General features: G+C 51.9%; 1 protein-coding gene across 1 annotated transcript in view; it reads right to left on the bottom strand.

The window, feature by feature from the left end:
* LOC138105163 (solute carrier family 12 member 7-like) overlaps nt 1-1,394 on the bottom strand; it is a 54,195-nt gene extending 52,801 nt beyond the window's left edge. The window contains exon 1 of the mRNA XM_069004844.1: nt 1,214-1,394. Within this exon, the coding sequence (XP_068860945.1) occupies nt 1,214-1,394 (181 nt within the window). The remainder of the gene's footprint in view (nt 1-1,213) is intronic.
* Between the last annotated feature and the right edge of the window lie 15,237 nt (nt 1,395-16,631).

The following is a 16,631-nucleotide window of genomic DNA, read 5'->3' as shown; positions in this document are numbered from 1 at the left end:
AAGTCTCGCAAGGAGCAAAGATCCCAATGGACGTCTCGCACAGAAGAAGGTGCCAGCACAAAAGCATGCTCTTCACCACCCCTGCTCGTGGCCCAGCCTGTGGCTGCTGCGTTAAACGTCTTGCACTTTGAAAGACTCCTCCAAGCAAGGGCTTCTCCCCGGGCAAAGTTCACTGAGCAAGAGCTACACGGACAGCGTGCACTCTGAGAAACCAAAAGGCTTTATCCCTGGACCTTGAGCTGAGGAAAAACCATGCACAGCACACGGTGGCTCTGTGTGCAGTGTGCACGCTGAGAAGCGGCAAAGTGGATTGCCGTGGCTGGGCTTCTCTTGCGTCCACACAAAGCAAGGCAAAGAACGAAGCCGCAGAGCACCGGGCTTGTGTGTGCAGCGCACCGAATTGCAGAAGTCCAGCGAAAAGGAAAGGGTGTCCTTGTAGCTCGAGCTGAGCAAAGAAACCGTGCACGGTGCACCGTGGGTGGGTGCAGCATACATGCGGAAAGGCAGCAAAGTTCACTGCCGTCGCTGGGCTTCTCTTCAGTCCAGACTACTTAAGGCAAAGAATGAAGCCGCAGAGCACCGGGCTTGCGTGTGCAGTGCACCGAATTGCCCAAGTCCAGCAAGGGCTCGTTCACAATCCGAGTCAGCTGAGAGCATTCTCACTGCTCCAGAAAGGAAGGCACAGCCGTAACTCTTCATCCCACAGCATGGACATAGGCACTTTCCTAGTTGTTCAGCATTGCAGAGTCCCTGCAGCTAGAGCTCACCCAGGAGCAGGCGTCAAAGCAGAAGGCTTTCCTAAAGCACGCCTCTCCAAGCAGCCTTCGGAAATCTCAAATCACACTGTGGCTCCGTGACTTTCTTCTAAGACAGACACCCGCCTTGCTTTCACTCTCGCAGCTCCCTTGGCAGCCTCCAGCAGCTGCTGTCCTGGAGAACGGCCTGAGAAGTAGAAGCCAGTGCTGGGCTGCACCTTCGCCTTCCGCACGTAAGCACCCCCAGACTCACCGGTACACTCTGTTCTTCCCTCCTCCACTGCACGCTACCATCGTGTTCTCCGAAACTCGGAGACTGAAGGGAAGTGCAATTGCTTCCACAGAGAGCTGCAAGAGGACTGGACAGCAGCAGCAGCACGGGTAACTGCCGTGGAACTTCCTCCTTCCCAAGGCTATAACGTGAATTCTGCAGGCAGGAGAGTGGCAGCCACGCTTACCTTGCAGCCTGTACGACGAGCACGCGAGCCTGGCGCTCTGCAGCTTCGTTCTTTGCCTTTTCGAACACGCTGTACCTTCATTCTCCCGGAGGCGGATGGTCATCTGCTTCTCGCCCCAAGCACTGTGCCCAGCAGCGAAGGGCTGCAGTGCACTGCTTCTGTCGAAACTTGCGTGGGCCATGCCCCTTTGCTTCTAAGCGCTACGTACCACTGCATTGTCAGTTTCTTAACATTTGTAATTTAAGAATTTATACATATTTGAAATCATACAAATATGTTCTAACCTTCCCAGTTCTGCCTCAGAAGACTTCAAAATTATTATAATTCAGCTATTTTTTTTATTTACTATTTAGTGAATTAAAGAATGTTGACAAAACACAAGCAAATGCTACATAAGGAATTATTAAATCCCCCTTCCTAAACCAGGAGGGGTTTTTGCAGCCATAGACTGCAAATAGGACATGAATAAAATGCAGAAAAGCCCTCTACCAGCTCTCAAACTAAAGTGCTGCTCAATCTCATGCCATATGTCTTAAGAAGGTATTTTATCTTTGCCTCACTCCACCTATTTATAGCACATTCTGCAATCTCAGACGGGGGTGCAGAATGTGATGAAGGCAATTTAGTCACTAAAATTCAAAGAAAAAAAAAAGGCTACTTGGATTAATGGAACTAATTTTGAAAGAGAATTAATTTCTTTTTAATCCCACCAACAGTAAAGCCCCAGTTTCTAGTGTGTGTCAAGATTACATTACAACAGTGCTGTAATCTGTCTCCTAGAAAACAGAGCATAGCCCTGATGTAAAGATATGTTTGCATGAGAACATTTTGTATGGAAATGTTTTGTGTGTTGATTTGTATCCTAAAAACTAATCCTTCATAATGGATAAAATTATCCAGCAGAGTAAAAATATTAATGTAACAAAAACTGTCTAAAGGAGCTACAACCAAAGAAGCCTCCCCGAAGATACCTGACTAAGACTTGAAAGTTTAAGTTAAACCACTAAGATTGGATAAAAAGAAAACCCATTCCTTAATCATCTCAGGCCTAGGAAAACAAACAAACAAACAAACAAGGCTGAAAGAGGAGAAATACCCATAGGTAATGAAATAACAGATCAAGTAGGAGATGTTGAAATTCCAAAGAAATCAAAATGGGCTTCCCCACTGATTATTGAACGCCTGGAAGGGGCACAACCAGAGTCAGTTAAGCAATATCCTCTCAAGCATGAAGCACCAGTAGAAATAAAACCAGTAATTGCCACATTTATTGATCAAGAGTTGTTAAGAGAGTCTAGGTCTCCCTACAATACCCCAATTCTACCAATACAAAAGCCAAATGGAAATTATCAATTAGCTCAAGACCTGAGAATGATAAATACAATATCAAGAACACTGTATCCTGTACTAGCCAATCTTTGCACTTTACTTACAAAATTACAAAGTGACTGGGTGTGGTTTTCAGTTCTAGATTTAAAAGGTGCTTTCTTTTGTCTGCCATTAGTTGAAAGCAGTCAGGAAATTTATGCCTTTGAATGGGAAAAACCCCAAAACAGGGAAAAAAGCCAGCTTACATGGACCCTATTGCCACAAGGATTCCAAAAATAGCCCCACAAGAATTGGAGATCATTAGCTAAAGAACTGGAAGCCTGGACACCGCCACTCTGGGAAGGTACACTTCTGCAGTACATTGATGACCTACTAATAACAACAAGAACCCATGAAGACTGCAAAGAATGAGCTGTAAGTCTTTTAAATGTTCTGGGACTAAGTGGATATAGGCTCTCCCCTGAAAAGGCTCAGCTAGTCCTCCAAAAAGTAAAATATGAACTGGCAGGAGGAGAGAGAGCCTTGGAAAATAACAAGAAAGAGACAATTTGTCAGATGCCCCAGACAACTACAATAAAAAAAACCAAAACTAAGAACTTTTCTGGGAATGACAAGACAGTGTAAGTTATGGATCTACAGCTATGGACTAATTGTGAAACTCCCCTAAAAGAAACTGAGGGGACCCACCTATACTGGACACCAGAGACTAATAATGCATTTGTAACTCTGAAACGTGAGTTAATGCAAGCTCTGACATTGGGCATACTGGATGTCATTAAATCTTTTCTGTTGTTTTCACATGAAAGGCAAGGACCGGTGTTGGGACTTTTGGCACAGAAGCTAGGACCGTACAAAAGGCCAGTGGCTTATTTCTCCAAGCAGCTGGATGTGGTCAGCCAAAGACAGTCCGCCTGCCTGTGTGCAGTGGCAGCTGGGACCCTGAACATAGAGGAAGCCCTCAAGTTCACAATGGGCCAGCAGATAACCGTTTTTGTCTCACATACAAAGTCAGCAGTGCTCACACAGAAAGGAAATCACTGGTTGACCCCATCTCACTTTCTCAAACACCAAGCTGTCCTAACAGAAACAGAGGATGTGAGTATCCAAGTAACTAACATCTTCAATCCAGCAGCTTAACTCCAAGGCAAGGCCGCTGAGGAGCCTGTACAGCATGACTGCATTGAAACCATGGAGGCAGTTTAGCTGCCCAGACTTGAAGGACTCTCCACTAGAAAACACAGACAACTGGTTCACTGATGAAAGCAGCTATGTCAAGAATGGTAAGCCGTTTGCTGGCCATGCAATTACAAGCACAGACGTTGTCATTGAAGCAAATCTGTTACCTGTGCGGACATCAGCTCATAAGGCTGAAATAATAGCCCTAACTGGAGCCTTAGTATCAGCTGAAGGAAAACCTATCAACATTTGGACTGATTCAAAATATGCTTTTGGAGTAGTACACACTCCCGGAGCTATTTGCTGTCGAGAAGGGCCCCGGCCCTGGCCGCGCTGGTGGCGAGGTGGCTCTGCAGCCCGCAGGCAGCCCCAGGGCTGTGCAGCCATCTGTAACGTGCGCTGGGAGCCGCCGGGAACTATTTTACACCTCCCGGGGGGCTGGGGAGGCGCACGGAGACCACGCAGCAGGTCGCTGCCGTTAGGAAAAATTAATCCACAATGCCTCAGGTTTATGTCCGAAAAGGAGACAGAAGAGTCCTGCAACATTCTTCGACTACAGGGAGAGTCCATGGGGCTTTTCCCATGGGGTCTCTCAAACAGTTGTGGGATACAGCCCCCTTTTGATGCCAAGTACCTGGCCAAAACGCCCTCTTCCTTTTTCCCACTGGCTGAGGTATTCGGGAGGTACAGACTTCCCGAACTGCCTACTCTATGCCCGCCTCTAATATGCACCCCTCTTTTGGCATCAAAAAGAAAGAAAAAGAAACCATTCCTAATTCTATTAAGTCTTTGTTGCCTTGCTCTAGGTTCAGGAATTTAACACGGCCTTGATTAATCAACAGTCTCTGATGATTAGTAACAGTTCTAGAGAACTAATAGTTTCTTCTGTTACTTCACTACCCATAAGTTCCTAGCCTTGTCTACAGGCAGATTCATACAGTCTGTTTGCAAAGACTCATCCATCTCATTCCTTTTAATCCCTCCTCTTTTTATTTGATCTGTATAGGAGAAAGTTTCACGAAGCATGTCTGGACGTCAGGCGGCTCTCTTGAAAGCTGCTTATTGCATAGGCGAAGTTACAGCATTTCAGGGAGTGGGTATCCAGAGCCAGCCATAGACTTCCTTCTTTGGCCCAAAGTCCCGTCCTATTATGGACGTCACGTCGGGTGTTGACCCACCACTTAGGTTCAGCTGGGCTAGCCAACCATAGCCACTCTTCAGATCCTCCTGGCCCTCCACAGAGCCAGCAATTGCTAAGGTTAAAAACTTTTGCTACTTCTTCTCCTAAGGCCGCAAATTGATTCTCCCACTCCTGGCCTAAACTTAGCTGACCATATAAAAGTAGAACTATTAAGGAAAATATTTTAATAATGTGATCTAATTAGCTAGTCTAATTTTCCCATTGTCTTCTGCACCACCTGTGGCAATTGAAGACACAGAAACTACTTAACATAAAATAATCCAGCAAGTATTAGCCCCCCAGTGAGTGGAGATTCTAGAGGAGGGATGCCCACAGAGACTATTTCAGCAGATGGTTTGTGGGTAGGCACGCAGGGCTTCCATGGATGTCGAAGCACTGGCTACTGCTCCGGCCCACTCTTGCAGAGTGTCAGTTACAGCCTCCCAGCCTTCTCCTCCAGCTGAGATGTCCAAATCTCCGAGGCTTCAGAGACCTTGACCCAAGTGTTCAGCTGTCTTGATGGCTGTTTCTGTCGTCAGTGACGCTTGGAATGGGCCACGCCATTTCACTGCCACTGGCGCTTCTTTCTACTCCTTAACTAGGACTCAATCTCCTGGTTGGATGTTACAAGCAGCAAAGTCCAAAGGCGGGGCTTGTGCCAGCTGAGCTTCCTGTTGAAGGGGTTTCACAAGAAGCAGCATCCTGGCCACAGATGGTTTTAAATATACATCACTTACCTCTACCCCCCAACTAGGTTGAGATTTACCAGGGTAATTCATAACAACAACTGCAAAGGAGATAACCGAATCTCTCTTCTAAGTCGGGCCCTCATACTCGCCAAAGCCAATGGCCAAAGCCCTACCCATGGCATCTTGGTTTCTATTACCAGCTTCAAAAGGTGTTTATTTCTCTCTTCATTGTTTTCTACCCGAGCCGAGCTCTGGGGGTGCCAGGGCCTATGGAGGTTCCATTGTATTCCTAAAGAAGCCAAAACCCCTTGAAGGATCTTTCCTGTAAAATGAGTTCCCCTATCTGAGTCTATTGCTTCTACAATGCCGTATCGTGGAATTATTTGTTCCAAAAATGCCTTAATAACTGATCCTGTCCTTGCTGAAGCAGTTGGAAATGCTTCTGGCCACCTTGCTAGCTGACTTACCGGAAGATATTAAGCCTTCCCACTTGAGGCATCTCAGGAAAATCCTCCTGGCATCTTTGGAAGGGACATGCAGCCCAAGGCCTCCCTCCCCTGGCAAGTTACTTTGTAACTTGGCTGTTTGCTCTAGCACAGATCAAGCAACCTTCGAAGCTCATTTTGCCAGTCTAAAAAGACCCACAGCAACATGTATCATGAGGAAGGCTTCTGCCAATACTCAGGAAGTGAAAGGACTCTCTTCACGGAGTTGTTTTAATATTGGTATGGCCAAAGGTTCTGGTATCTCTTGTTTGCCATCCTTTGTAAACCAATTATTGCCTTTTTTCTCTGCCACATGACTTCTAACTGTATCTCAAACTCCTCTTGTAGAAAAGACAGCTTCCCGGGCAGTGATGGAGTCACTGGGAGCAAAGGGGGCATCGTGGAGAGTTCTGGCAAAAGTGTTGCTTTCTGAGTTTCTTCATCCACCAAAAAGGAGACAGAGGCGTCCTGTAACATTCTTCAACTCCAGGGAGAGGCCATGGGGCTTTTGCCATGGAGTCTCTCAAGTGATTGCGGGATGCAGCCCCCTTTTTATGCTAAGTTCCTGGCTACAGCACCCTCTGAGGTACTCGGGAATTACAGACTTCTGGAACTGCCTACTCTATGCTCCCCTCTAATATGCACCCCCCTTTTGGTATGGAAAAGGAAGAAAATGAAGCTATTCCTAATGCTATGAAGTCTTTGCTGCCTTGCTCTGGGTTCAGGAATTTAGTAGGGCCTTGGCTGAGCAACAGTCTCTGTTGATTAGTAACAGTTTCTAGAACTAATACTTTCTTCTGTTACTTCCCTCCCTGTAAATTCCTAGCCTTGTCTAAGGACAGATTCCCACGGTCTCTTTGTAAAGACACATCTATCTTACTCCTTTCACTCCCACACCTTCTTGGTGGTGGGACGGCTCCCCCCGGCACAGCACCTGGCACAAAACCCCCGTATGCACACACACCTCACACACACACACACCTGCACTTACCCTGCACTCCGCTGCACACACGCTCCCCCGCACACTAACACCCCCCTCCACATCCCCACCATGCTATTTGCAGTGGCCCCGCCCCTGCCATCCAGGCCGGCTGGCAGCACCCACTCCTCGCATGCTTCCCCATGCCTTGCATTTCCTTGCTGCCCCCTCTGTAGCCTTCCCTCAACCTGCCTTTTCTCCCCTGCCTTGCATTGACCATCTCACCCATCCCCCATCTGACTTCCTTTCACATTCATCTAGGCCTGGCCTCACCTTTCCTTTTCCTTCTAGGACCCTCATTGCCTTGCTTTGCCTTGCCTCGCAAAGCCACCACTTGCCTTGCCTTGCCCTTGAACCCCTCCCTTGCCTTGCATGACCTTGCTCACCTCTCCCCCACCTGGAATGCAAGACCCCTTTTCAATGACATTTCCTGGCCTTGCCCTGCCCTTTCTGCTCCTCCTAGGAATCTCAACGCTCTCAAGCAATCTCCGGTGTTTCAGGATCCCATGAGAGGAAGACCAGGGGAGGACGCATGTTGCCACACTCATCTCTATAGGCAGCCTTTGTCTGGGAGCAATCCTTGCATGTCTTGAATCTTGGAAGGGCAATTCACATTTTGCCCTTGAGCTCCAGGATCAGAATGAGAGTTCTTTTGCATACAAAGGAAAGCAGGTAGCTCAAGTCTTTTAGGTGCAGAGGAGAGATGACCCACGCGGGATCAAGGCCACACAGAGCACTTGGTCCGGGCCACTTTTGTGTACCAGCAGTCCTTGAATGTACTTCTCACCTGCCTTGCCTGGCCTTGGCAACGTAACAGTTTCCTTGCCTTGCCCTGCTGGCTCTCTGTAGCCTTGCATTCCTTTGCACGGCCATGCCCCGCCCTTGACCTGCCTGCTGCTTTCCTCCAGGGCCTTGGCTTGCCGAGCCCTTCTTGTTCTGCCTGGCCTAACCATCAGTGGACTTTCCTTCCCACGGCCAGCCTTGCCTCTAACTTCTGGACCTTCTCTTGCCTACCACTCCATTTGCTTTCCCCTCGCTGCCCTGGCCTTGCCTACCTCTCCCTTGACTTACCCACAATTGCATGCACTTGGTTTGCAGCACCTTGCCTGCATAGAAGGCAAGGGAAAGAGTGGTAGGCAGGGCAAAGCAAAGCCAGCAAGTTGGAGGTAGTGTGAGGCAAGGCAGACGTAGGCAAAGGAAGCAGAGCAAGGATAGCTTAAGAAGAACTAGACAAGGTACTGAAGGCAAGGCAAAGCCAAGAGACTCAGAGTGCCTTTCCTTGGGAAGGCAAGGACATAGTGCCAGTGTTGCTGGAGCAGATGTTAAGGTACCATGGGGAGGAACAGTCCAGCAAGACATTTCTCTTCTGGCCCCTGTGCGTGTAGGGGCAATTGTTGGACATACTCAATACTGGAGGTGGATCAGTCGCTGGATGTGTTGTATTTTGGAGGAGGGGATGCCGTTTCTTTGGAGATGGGCTTTCAGTTGCTCTCTTTGGCAAGGAAAGCAGGTTTGCATGTGCACATCAGGTGCTCTTAGGGATTTTAAAGGCTTTTCCCAACAGGCAGAGCTCTCTCTGGGTTAGAGCTGTTGAGCTGTCGGTGGGAATGCAAAGGCCAAGCTCGTGAGCCTTTTGTCCTGGTGCCTTCAGTGTGTGAGCAGTCCCTGGTGCCGGTGTCTTTGGATCCTGACTCTGGGAGAGGGAAGGCTTAGGATGGTACCTAGAGCTGAGAAGGAAAGTGCTGAGAACAGCGTGTGTGCTGCTAGTTTGAGGGGTGCAGGTGAAGTTGTAGGCAGCAAGAGCTTCCTCAAGCTGGCACTGTTTTGAGCTCTGTTTTTGCCAGATGGTTTCAAGTTGGTGGGCAGAATCTGCGAGAGGGAAAAGATTTGTTTAGGCCAAAGAGGTTTGTCTGCCTCTTGGAGTGTGGTGTAAAGAAGAGTGTGCTCTTGGAAGGGGAAGATGAGGGCAATCTTTTTGTCCTGACACCGTTGATTTGTGTGCAGGGCCGTTTGCAAGTTGCCTCTGCCCTTGGGGTGGTTTCGAGCTGCGCCAGGTGCTTGGCCTTCTTTTGCAAGTCGTCAGCGCCATCGTGTGGTTGTTTCGATGAGCGCTGACAGTGCCCGGCAAAAAGCCAAGCGCTTGGCTGGCGCGGCCCCAGTCGTGTGGGAGCAGTTGGTGGAAGAGCTTCGCTGTGCATCCTGCCTCTTGGAGACATAAAAGAATGTGATCCCGGGCGTAGCGGGGAAGCAAGAGGAATCTTTTCACTGTTGGCCGTGCAGTTTCTAAGCGGCAAAAGTAAAGGCAGTTCCAGCACGGCCTCTTTCTTTCAGAACCTTTTCTGGGCCATCATGAACATGCCCAACATGTAACTCGCACCCACTGAACTGCATCAAAGGCCCTGGAGATAGGCACTTTCCTTCAAGCTCTATGTAGCATCCTACCCTCCACCTCTCGCGGATCCCAAAGCCCTTCCAAACATTCAGCAGCAGCACACAAAGAACAAGTGCTAGAACAAGGTGTTGGCATTCATACTCCTTTTAAAGTCCGTAAACTAGGCGAAACATTCCAGTGACCAGCACTTTCCTTCGCAACTATATATAGAGCATCATCACAATCTCTCCAAGTGGGTAAGTCCACCCTTGCAGCACAGAGTTTCCAGCCAAAGTTCGGACTGAGAGATGGGCCAGGTGACAAAGCATTTGTTGACTATCTCTCTTCTCCGGAACACTTGATACTCACAGCGCAATCAAGTCCACACACCTTCAGTGTGGCCAAGTTCAAGCAGCTAGAGCTCACAGAGATGGGAGAGTGAGGACAGAACACGTTCCAAAAGTACCGTGTACTTACAGAAGCATTAAAACTGTGCACAGCAGTCTGCAGCACTGTAGCTTCCTTCTCCGACAGATGTGCCATCCCATTGTTGGCTCTCGCATCCCAGTTGCTAGCTGCTCTCCTGAAGAAAAGAACTAGAAGAAAAAGCCAATCCTGGGCTGCGTCTTCCCCTTGCCTCACGTAATGCCACCCAAACAAACCGTGGCACGCTCGACTTCCCCACTCCTTGGCATAGACTCCTTCGCATGTGTTCTGTGCATCTCGGAACCTAAATGAAAGCGCCAGTGCTTCCAGGGATGGTTGGAAGAAGAGAAAGCAGAAGCACAAGTAAGTAGCAGTCGTTGAACTCCCTCCTTCTCAATGCTATGGTGAATTTGGCAGAGAGGTGAGTGCCACCTACTCTCCTTTCTCAGTTTGTATGCTGCGGACAAGAGCCCAGCGCTCTGCTCCATCGTTCGGCCTCTTAAGTAACCATGTGGCACATTCATTCTGCCGGAGTCGAGCCGTCGTCCACGACTTCCACAGAGCACATTGCCGGCAGCGAAATGCTCCAGCCGACTGCTTCTGCCGTAACACGCCTGGCCTATGCACTTTCCCTCGCAGCGACGTACACCAGCACATGGGGTCTTTCCTGTCGTCCAAATGTAAAGGGTCTCAGCTGCGTCTGGCACAGAGAACAGCTTTAGGTCAACAAGCTCAGCCGGAGCTTGCCCTGGACGCGTGGAAAGCTGTAGATTTGCACCACCTTCCGGCGGCAGCCCTCTCTCTTTTACAGCCCGCACAGCGCCGTCAGATCGCGGTGCTCTCTGCACCTTCCTTCTCGGGTCCAAGTAGCACGGCGAACCTTACAGCCTTGCAGGGAGGGAAGACGCGGATAGGCGTCTCGCAAAGAAGAAGGTGCCAGGACGCAAAGATGTTCTGCCTTTCTCCTCCTCCTTGCCCGAATTGCCGTGCTGCGTGGAAAGTCTCGGCCAGCGAAAAGCTAATCCAGCAAGTGTTTCTCTCCTGACGCATTTCGCTGAGCGAGAGCTCCACGGACACTTTCGACGCTGGGAAACGGCAAGACAACGACTGTACGTGGAGCTGAGGGAAATCCGTGCACAGCACACTGTGGCTGCGTTGCAGTGTTCACGCTGAAGAGCGGCAAAGCTCCAAGCCATCGCGGCGCTTCAGTTCTGTCCGGACCACAGAAGGCGAAGAACGAAGCAGCTGGGCACCGGGCTAATGTACTCAGTGGAGCGAATTTCAAATGTCCAGCCAAGAGCTGCTTCACAAGCCGATTCAGCTGAGAATGCTCTGCCTGCTTCACAAAGTAAGGCGCAGCCCTTGCACTCCAGCACACAACCTGGCCAGAAACAGGTTCTTCAGCCTTCAGGGCTGCAACGTCCGTGCAGCTTGAGCACGCCCAGAAGGACGCGTCCAGAAAGAAGGCTTTCTTCTGGGACCCCCCTCCTCCAAGCAGCCTCGAAACTGAGCACAACACACTGCGGCTCGCCGGCTTCCTTCTCAGATAGACGTACCGTCACGCTATGTACACTCTCGCAGCTCCGTCGCCCACTTGCAGCAGCTGCTGCTACCAAAGCAAAAGGCTTCAGAAGTAACAGCCACTGCTGGGCTGCACTTTCGCCTTGCCTCACGTGAAGCAGCAGAAACTGTCCGCTGCACTCGGTATTTCCAGTCTCTGCCGCATCTACCACTCGTCACCTCTGCATCTCCAAGCACGAAGCTGGGCACGACTCTTTCCAGGGAAAGCTGGAAGAGAAATGGGTAGCAGCACCAGTAGCTGCAAGTTGAACTTTCTGTTTCCAGCTGCTAACGTGAATCCGCAAAGAAGCGAGTGCCAGCCACGCTTCCTCTGGCAGCCTGTGCGATGCGCACAGCAGCTCGCTGCCCTGCCGTCATTCTTATGCTCTTCGTACCACGATGTCGCGCTTTCCTTTCTGCCGGAGTCGAGCCGTCGTCTCACTTGTCGCACAGAGCACTGCGCCGGCAGCCAAACGCTGCAGCCGACTGCTTCTGCCGTAACACGCCTGGCCTATGCACTTTCCCTCGCAGCGACGTACACCAGCACATGGGGTCTTTCCTGTCGTCCAAATGTAAAGGGTCTCAGCTGCGTCTGGCACAGAGAACAGCTTTAGGTCAACAAGCTCAGCCGGAGCTTGCCCTGGACGCGTGGAAAGCTGTAGATTTGCACCACCTTCCGGCGGCAGCCCTCTCTCTTTTACAGCCCGCACAGCGCCGTCAGATCGCGGTGCTCTCTGCACCTTCCTTCTCGGGTCCAAGTAGCACGGCGAACCTTACAGCCTTGCAGGGAGGGAAGACGCGGATAGGCGTCTCGCAAAGAAGAAGGTGCCAGGACGCAAAGATGTTCTGCCTTTCTCCTCCTCCTTGCCCGAATTGCCGTGCTGCGTGGAAAGTCTCGGCCAGCGAAAAGCTAATCCAGCAAGTGTTTCTCTCCTGACGCATTTCGCTGAGCGAGAGCTCCACGGACACTTTCGACGCTGGGAAACGGCAAGACAACGACTGTACGTCGAGCTGAGGGAAATCCGTGCACAGCACACTGTGGCTGCGTTGCAGTGTTCACGCTGAAGAGCGGCAAAGCTCCAAGCCATCGCGGCGCTTCAGTTCTGTCCGGACCACAGAAGGCGAAGAACGAAGCAGCTGGGCACCGGGCTAATGTACTCAGTGGAGCGAATTTCAAATGTCCAGCCAAGAGCTGCTTCACAAGCCGATTCAGCTGAGAATGCTCTGCCTGCTTCACAAAGTAAGGCGCAGCCCTTGCACTCCAGCACACAACCTGGCCAGAAACAGGTTCTTCAGCCTTCAGGGCTGCAACGTCCGTGCAGCTTGAGCACGCCCAGAAGGACGCGTCCAGAAAGAAGGCTTTCTTCTGGGACCCCCCTCCTCCAAGCAGCCTCGAAACTGAGCACAACACACTGCGGCTCGCCGGCTTCCTTCTCAGGTAGACGTACCGTCACGCTATGTACACTCTCGCAGCTCCGTCGCCCACTTGCAGCAGCTGCTGCTACCAAAGCAAAAGGCTTCAGAAGTAACAGCCACTGCTGGGCTGCACTTTCGCCTTGCCTCACGTGAAGCAGCAGAAACTGTCCGCTGCACTCGGTATTTCCAGTCTCTGCCGCATCTACCACTCGTCACCTCTGCATCTCCAAGCACGAAGCTGGGCACGACTCTTTCCAGGGAAAGCTGGAAGAGAAATGGGTAGCAGCACCAGTAGCTGCAAGTTGAACTTTCTGTTTCCAGCTGCTAACGTGAATCCGCAAAGAAGCGAGTGCCAGCCACGCTTCCTCTGGCAGCCTGTGCGATGCGCACAGCAGCTCGGTGCCCTGCCGTCATTCTTATGCTCTTCGTACCACGATGTCGCGCTTTCCTTTCTGCCGGAGTCGAGCCGTCGTCTCACTTGTCGCACAGAGCACTGCGCCGGCAGCCAAACGCTGCAGCCGACTGCTTCTGCCGTAACACGCCTGGCCTATGCACTTTCCCTCGCAGCGACGTACACCAGCACATGGGGTCTTTCCTGTCGTCCAAATGTAAAGGGTCTCAGCTGCGTCTGGCACAGAGAACAGCTTTAGGTCAACTAGCTCAGCCGGAGCTTGCCCTGGACGCGTGGAAAGCTGTAGATTTGCACCACCTTCCGGCGGCAGCCCTCTCTCTTTTACAGCCCGCACAGCGCCGTCAGATCGCGGTGCTCTCTGCACCTTCCTTCTCGGGTCCAAGTAGCACGGCGAACCTTACAGCCTTGCAGGGAGGGAAGACGCGGATAGGCGTCTCGCAAAGAAGAAGGTGCCAGGACGCAAAGATGTTCTGCCTTTCTCCTCCTCCTTGCCCGAATTGCCGTGCTGCGTGGAAAGTCTCGGCCAGCGAAAAGCTAATCCAGCAAGTGTTTCTCTCCTGACGCATTTCGCTGAGCGAGAGCTCCACGGACACTTTCGACGCTGGGAAACGGCAAGACAACGACTGTACGTGGAGCTGAGGGAAATCCGTGCACAGCACACTGTGGCTGCGTTGCAGTGTTCACGCTGAAGAGCGGCAAAGCTCCAAGCCATCGCGGCGCTTCAGTTCTGTCCGGACCACAGAAGGCGAAGAACGAAGCAGCTGGGCACCGGGCTAATGTACTCAGTGGAGCGAATTTCAAATGTCCAGCCAAGAGCTGCTTCACAAGCCGATTCAGCTGAGAATGCTCTGCCTGCTTCACAAAGTAAGGCGCAGCCCTTGCACTCCAGCACACAACCTGGCCAGAAACAGGTTCTTCAGCCTTCAGGGCTGCAACGTCCGTGCAGCTTGAGCACGCCCAGAAGGACGCGTCCAGAAAGAAGGCTTTCTTCTGGGACCCCCCTCCTCCAAGCAGCCTCGAAACTGAGCACAACACACTGCGGCTCGCCGGCTTCCTTCTCAGATAGACGTACCGTCACGCTATGTACACTCTCGCAGCTCCGTCGCCCACTTGCAGCAGCTGCTGCTACCAAAGCAAAAGGCTTCAGAAGTAACAGCCACTGCTGGGCTGCACTTTCGCCTTGCCTCACGTGAAGCAGCAGAAACTGTCCGCTGCACTCGGTATTTCCAGTCTCTGCCGCATCTACCACTTCGTCACCTCTGCATCTCCAAGCACGAAGCTGGGCACGACTCTTTCCAGGGAAAGCTGGAAGAGAAATGGGTAGCAGCACCAGTAGCTGCAAGTTGAACTTTCTGTTTCCAGCTGCTAACGTGAATCCGCAAAGAAGCGAGTGCCAGCCACGCTTCCTCTGGCAGCCTGTGCGATGCGCACAGCAGCTCGGTGCCCTGCCGTCATTCTTATGCTCTTCGTACCACGATGTCGCGCTTTCCTTTCTGCCGGAGTCGAGCCGTCGTCTCACTTGTCGCACAGAGCACTGCGCCGGCAGCCAAACGCTGCAGCCGACTGCTTCTGCCGTAACACGCCTGGCCTATGCACTTTCCCTCGCAGCGACGTACACCAGCACATGGGGTCTTTCCTGTCGTCCAAATGTAAAGGGTCTCAGCTGCGTCTGGCACAGAGAACAGCTTTAGGTCAACAAGCTCAGCCGGAGCTTGCCCTGGACGCGTGGAAAGCTGTAGATTTGCACCACCTTCCGGCGGCAGCCCTCTCTCTTTTACAGCCCGCACAGCGCCGTCAGATCGCGGTGCTCTCTGCACCTTCCTTCCCGGGTCCAAGTAGCACGGCGAACCTTACAGCCTTGCAGGGAGGGAAGACGCGGATAGGCGTCTCGCAAAGAAGAAGGTGCCAGGACGCAAAGATGTTCTGCCTTTCTCCTCCTCCTTGCCCGAATTGCCGTGCTGCGTGGAAAGTCTCGGCCAGCGAAAAGCTAATCCAGCAAGTGTTTCTCTCCTGACGCATTTCGCTGAGCGAGAGCTCCACGGACACTTTCGACGCTGGGAAACGGCAAGACAACGACTGTACGTGGAGCTGAGGGAAATCCGTGCACAGCACACTGTGGCTGCGTTGCAGTGTTCACGCTGAAGAGCGGCAAAGCTCCAAGCCATCGCGGCGCTTCAGTTCTGTCCGGACCACAGAAGGCGAAGAACGAAGCAGCTGGGCACCGGGCTAATGTACTCAGTGGAGCGAATTTCAAATGTCCAGCCAAGAGCTGCTTCACAAGCCGATTCAGCTGAGAATGCTCTGCCTGCTTCACAAAGTAAGGCGCAGCCCTTGCACTCCAGCACACAACCTGGCCAGAAACAGGTTCTTCAGCCTTCAGGGCTGCAACGTCCGTGCAGCTTGAGCACGCCCAGAAGGACGCGTCCAGAAAGAAGGCTTTCTTCTGGGACCCCCCTCCTCCAAGCAGCCTCGAAACTGAGCACAACACACTGCGGCTCGCCGGCTTCCTTCTCAGATAGACGTACCGTCACGCTATGTACACTCTCGCAGCTCCGTCGCCCACTTGCAGCAGCTGCTGCTACCAAAGCAAAAGGCTTCAGAAGTAACAGCCACTGCTGGGCTGCACTTTCGCCTTGCCTCACGTGAAGCAGCAGAAACTGTCCGCTGCACTCGGTATTTCCAGTCTCTGCCGCATCTACCACTCGTCACCTCTGCATCTCCAAGCACGAAGCTGGGCACGACTCTTTCCAGGGAAAGCTGGAAGAGAAATGGGTAGCAGCACCAGTAGCTGCAAGTTGAACTTTCTGTTTCCAGCTGCTAACGTGAATCCGCAAAGAAGCGAGTGCCAGCCACGCTTCCTCTGGCAGCCTGTGCGATGCGCACAGCAGCTCGCTGCCCTGCCGTCATTCTTATGCTCTTCGTACCACGATGTCGCGCTTTCCTTTCTGCCGGAGTCGAGCCGTCGTCTCACTTGTCGCACAGAGCACTGCGCCGGCAGCCAAACGCTGCAGCCGACTGCTTCTGCCGTAACACGCCTGGCCTATGCACTTTCCCTCGCAGCGACGTACACCAGCACATGGGGTCTTTCCTGTCGTCCAAATGTAAAGGGTCTCAGCTGCGTCTGGCACAGAGAACAGCTTTAGGTCAACAAGCTCAGCCGGAGCTTGCCCTGGACGCGTGGAAAGCTGTAGATTTGCACCACCTTCCGGCGGCAGCCCTCTCTCTTTTACAGCCCGCACAGCGCCGTCAGATCGCGGTGCTCTCTGCACCTTCCTTCTCGGGTCCAAGTAGCACGGCGAACCTTACAGCCTTGCAGGGAGGGAAGACGCGGATAGGCGTCTCGCAAAGAAGAAGGTGCCAGGACGCAAAGATGTTCTGCCTTTCTCCTCCTCCTT

The sequence above is a fragment of the Aphelocoma coerulescens genome, chromosome 2, assembly GCF_041296385.1.
Source record: "Aphelocoma coerulescens isolate FSJ_1873_10779 chromosome 2, UR_Acoe_1.0, whole genome shotgun sequence".
NCBI lineage: Eukaryota > Metazoa > Chordata > Aves > Passeriformes > Corvidae > Aphelocoma > Aphelocoma coerulescens.
The sequence above is the reverse complement of the archived record's forward strand: the minus strand, read 5'-3'. Positions and strand labels throughout refer to the sequence as shown.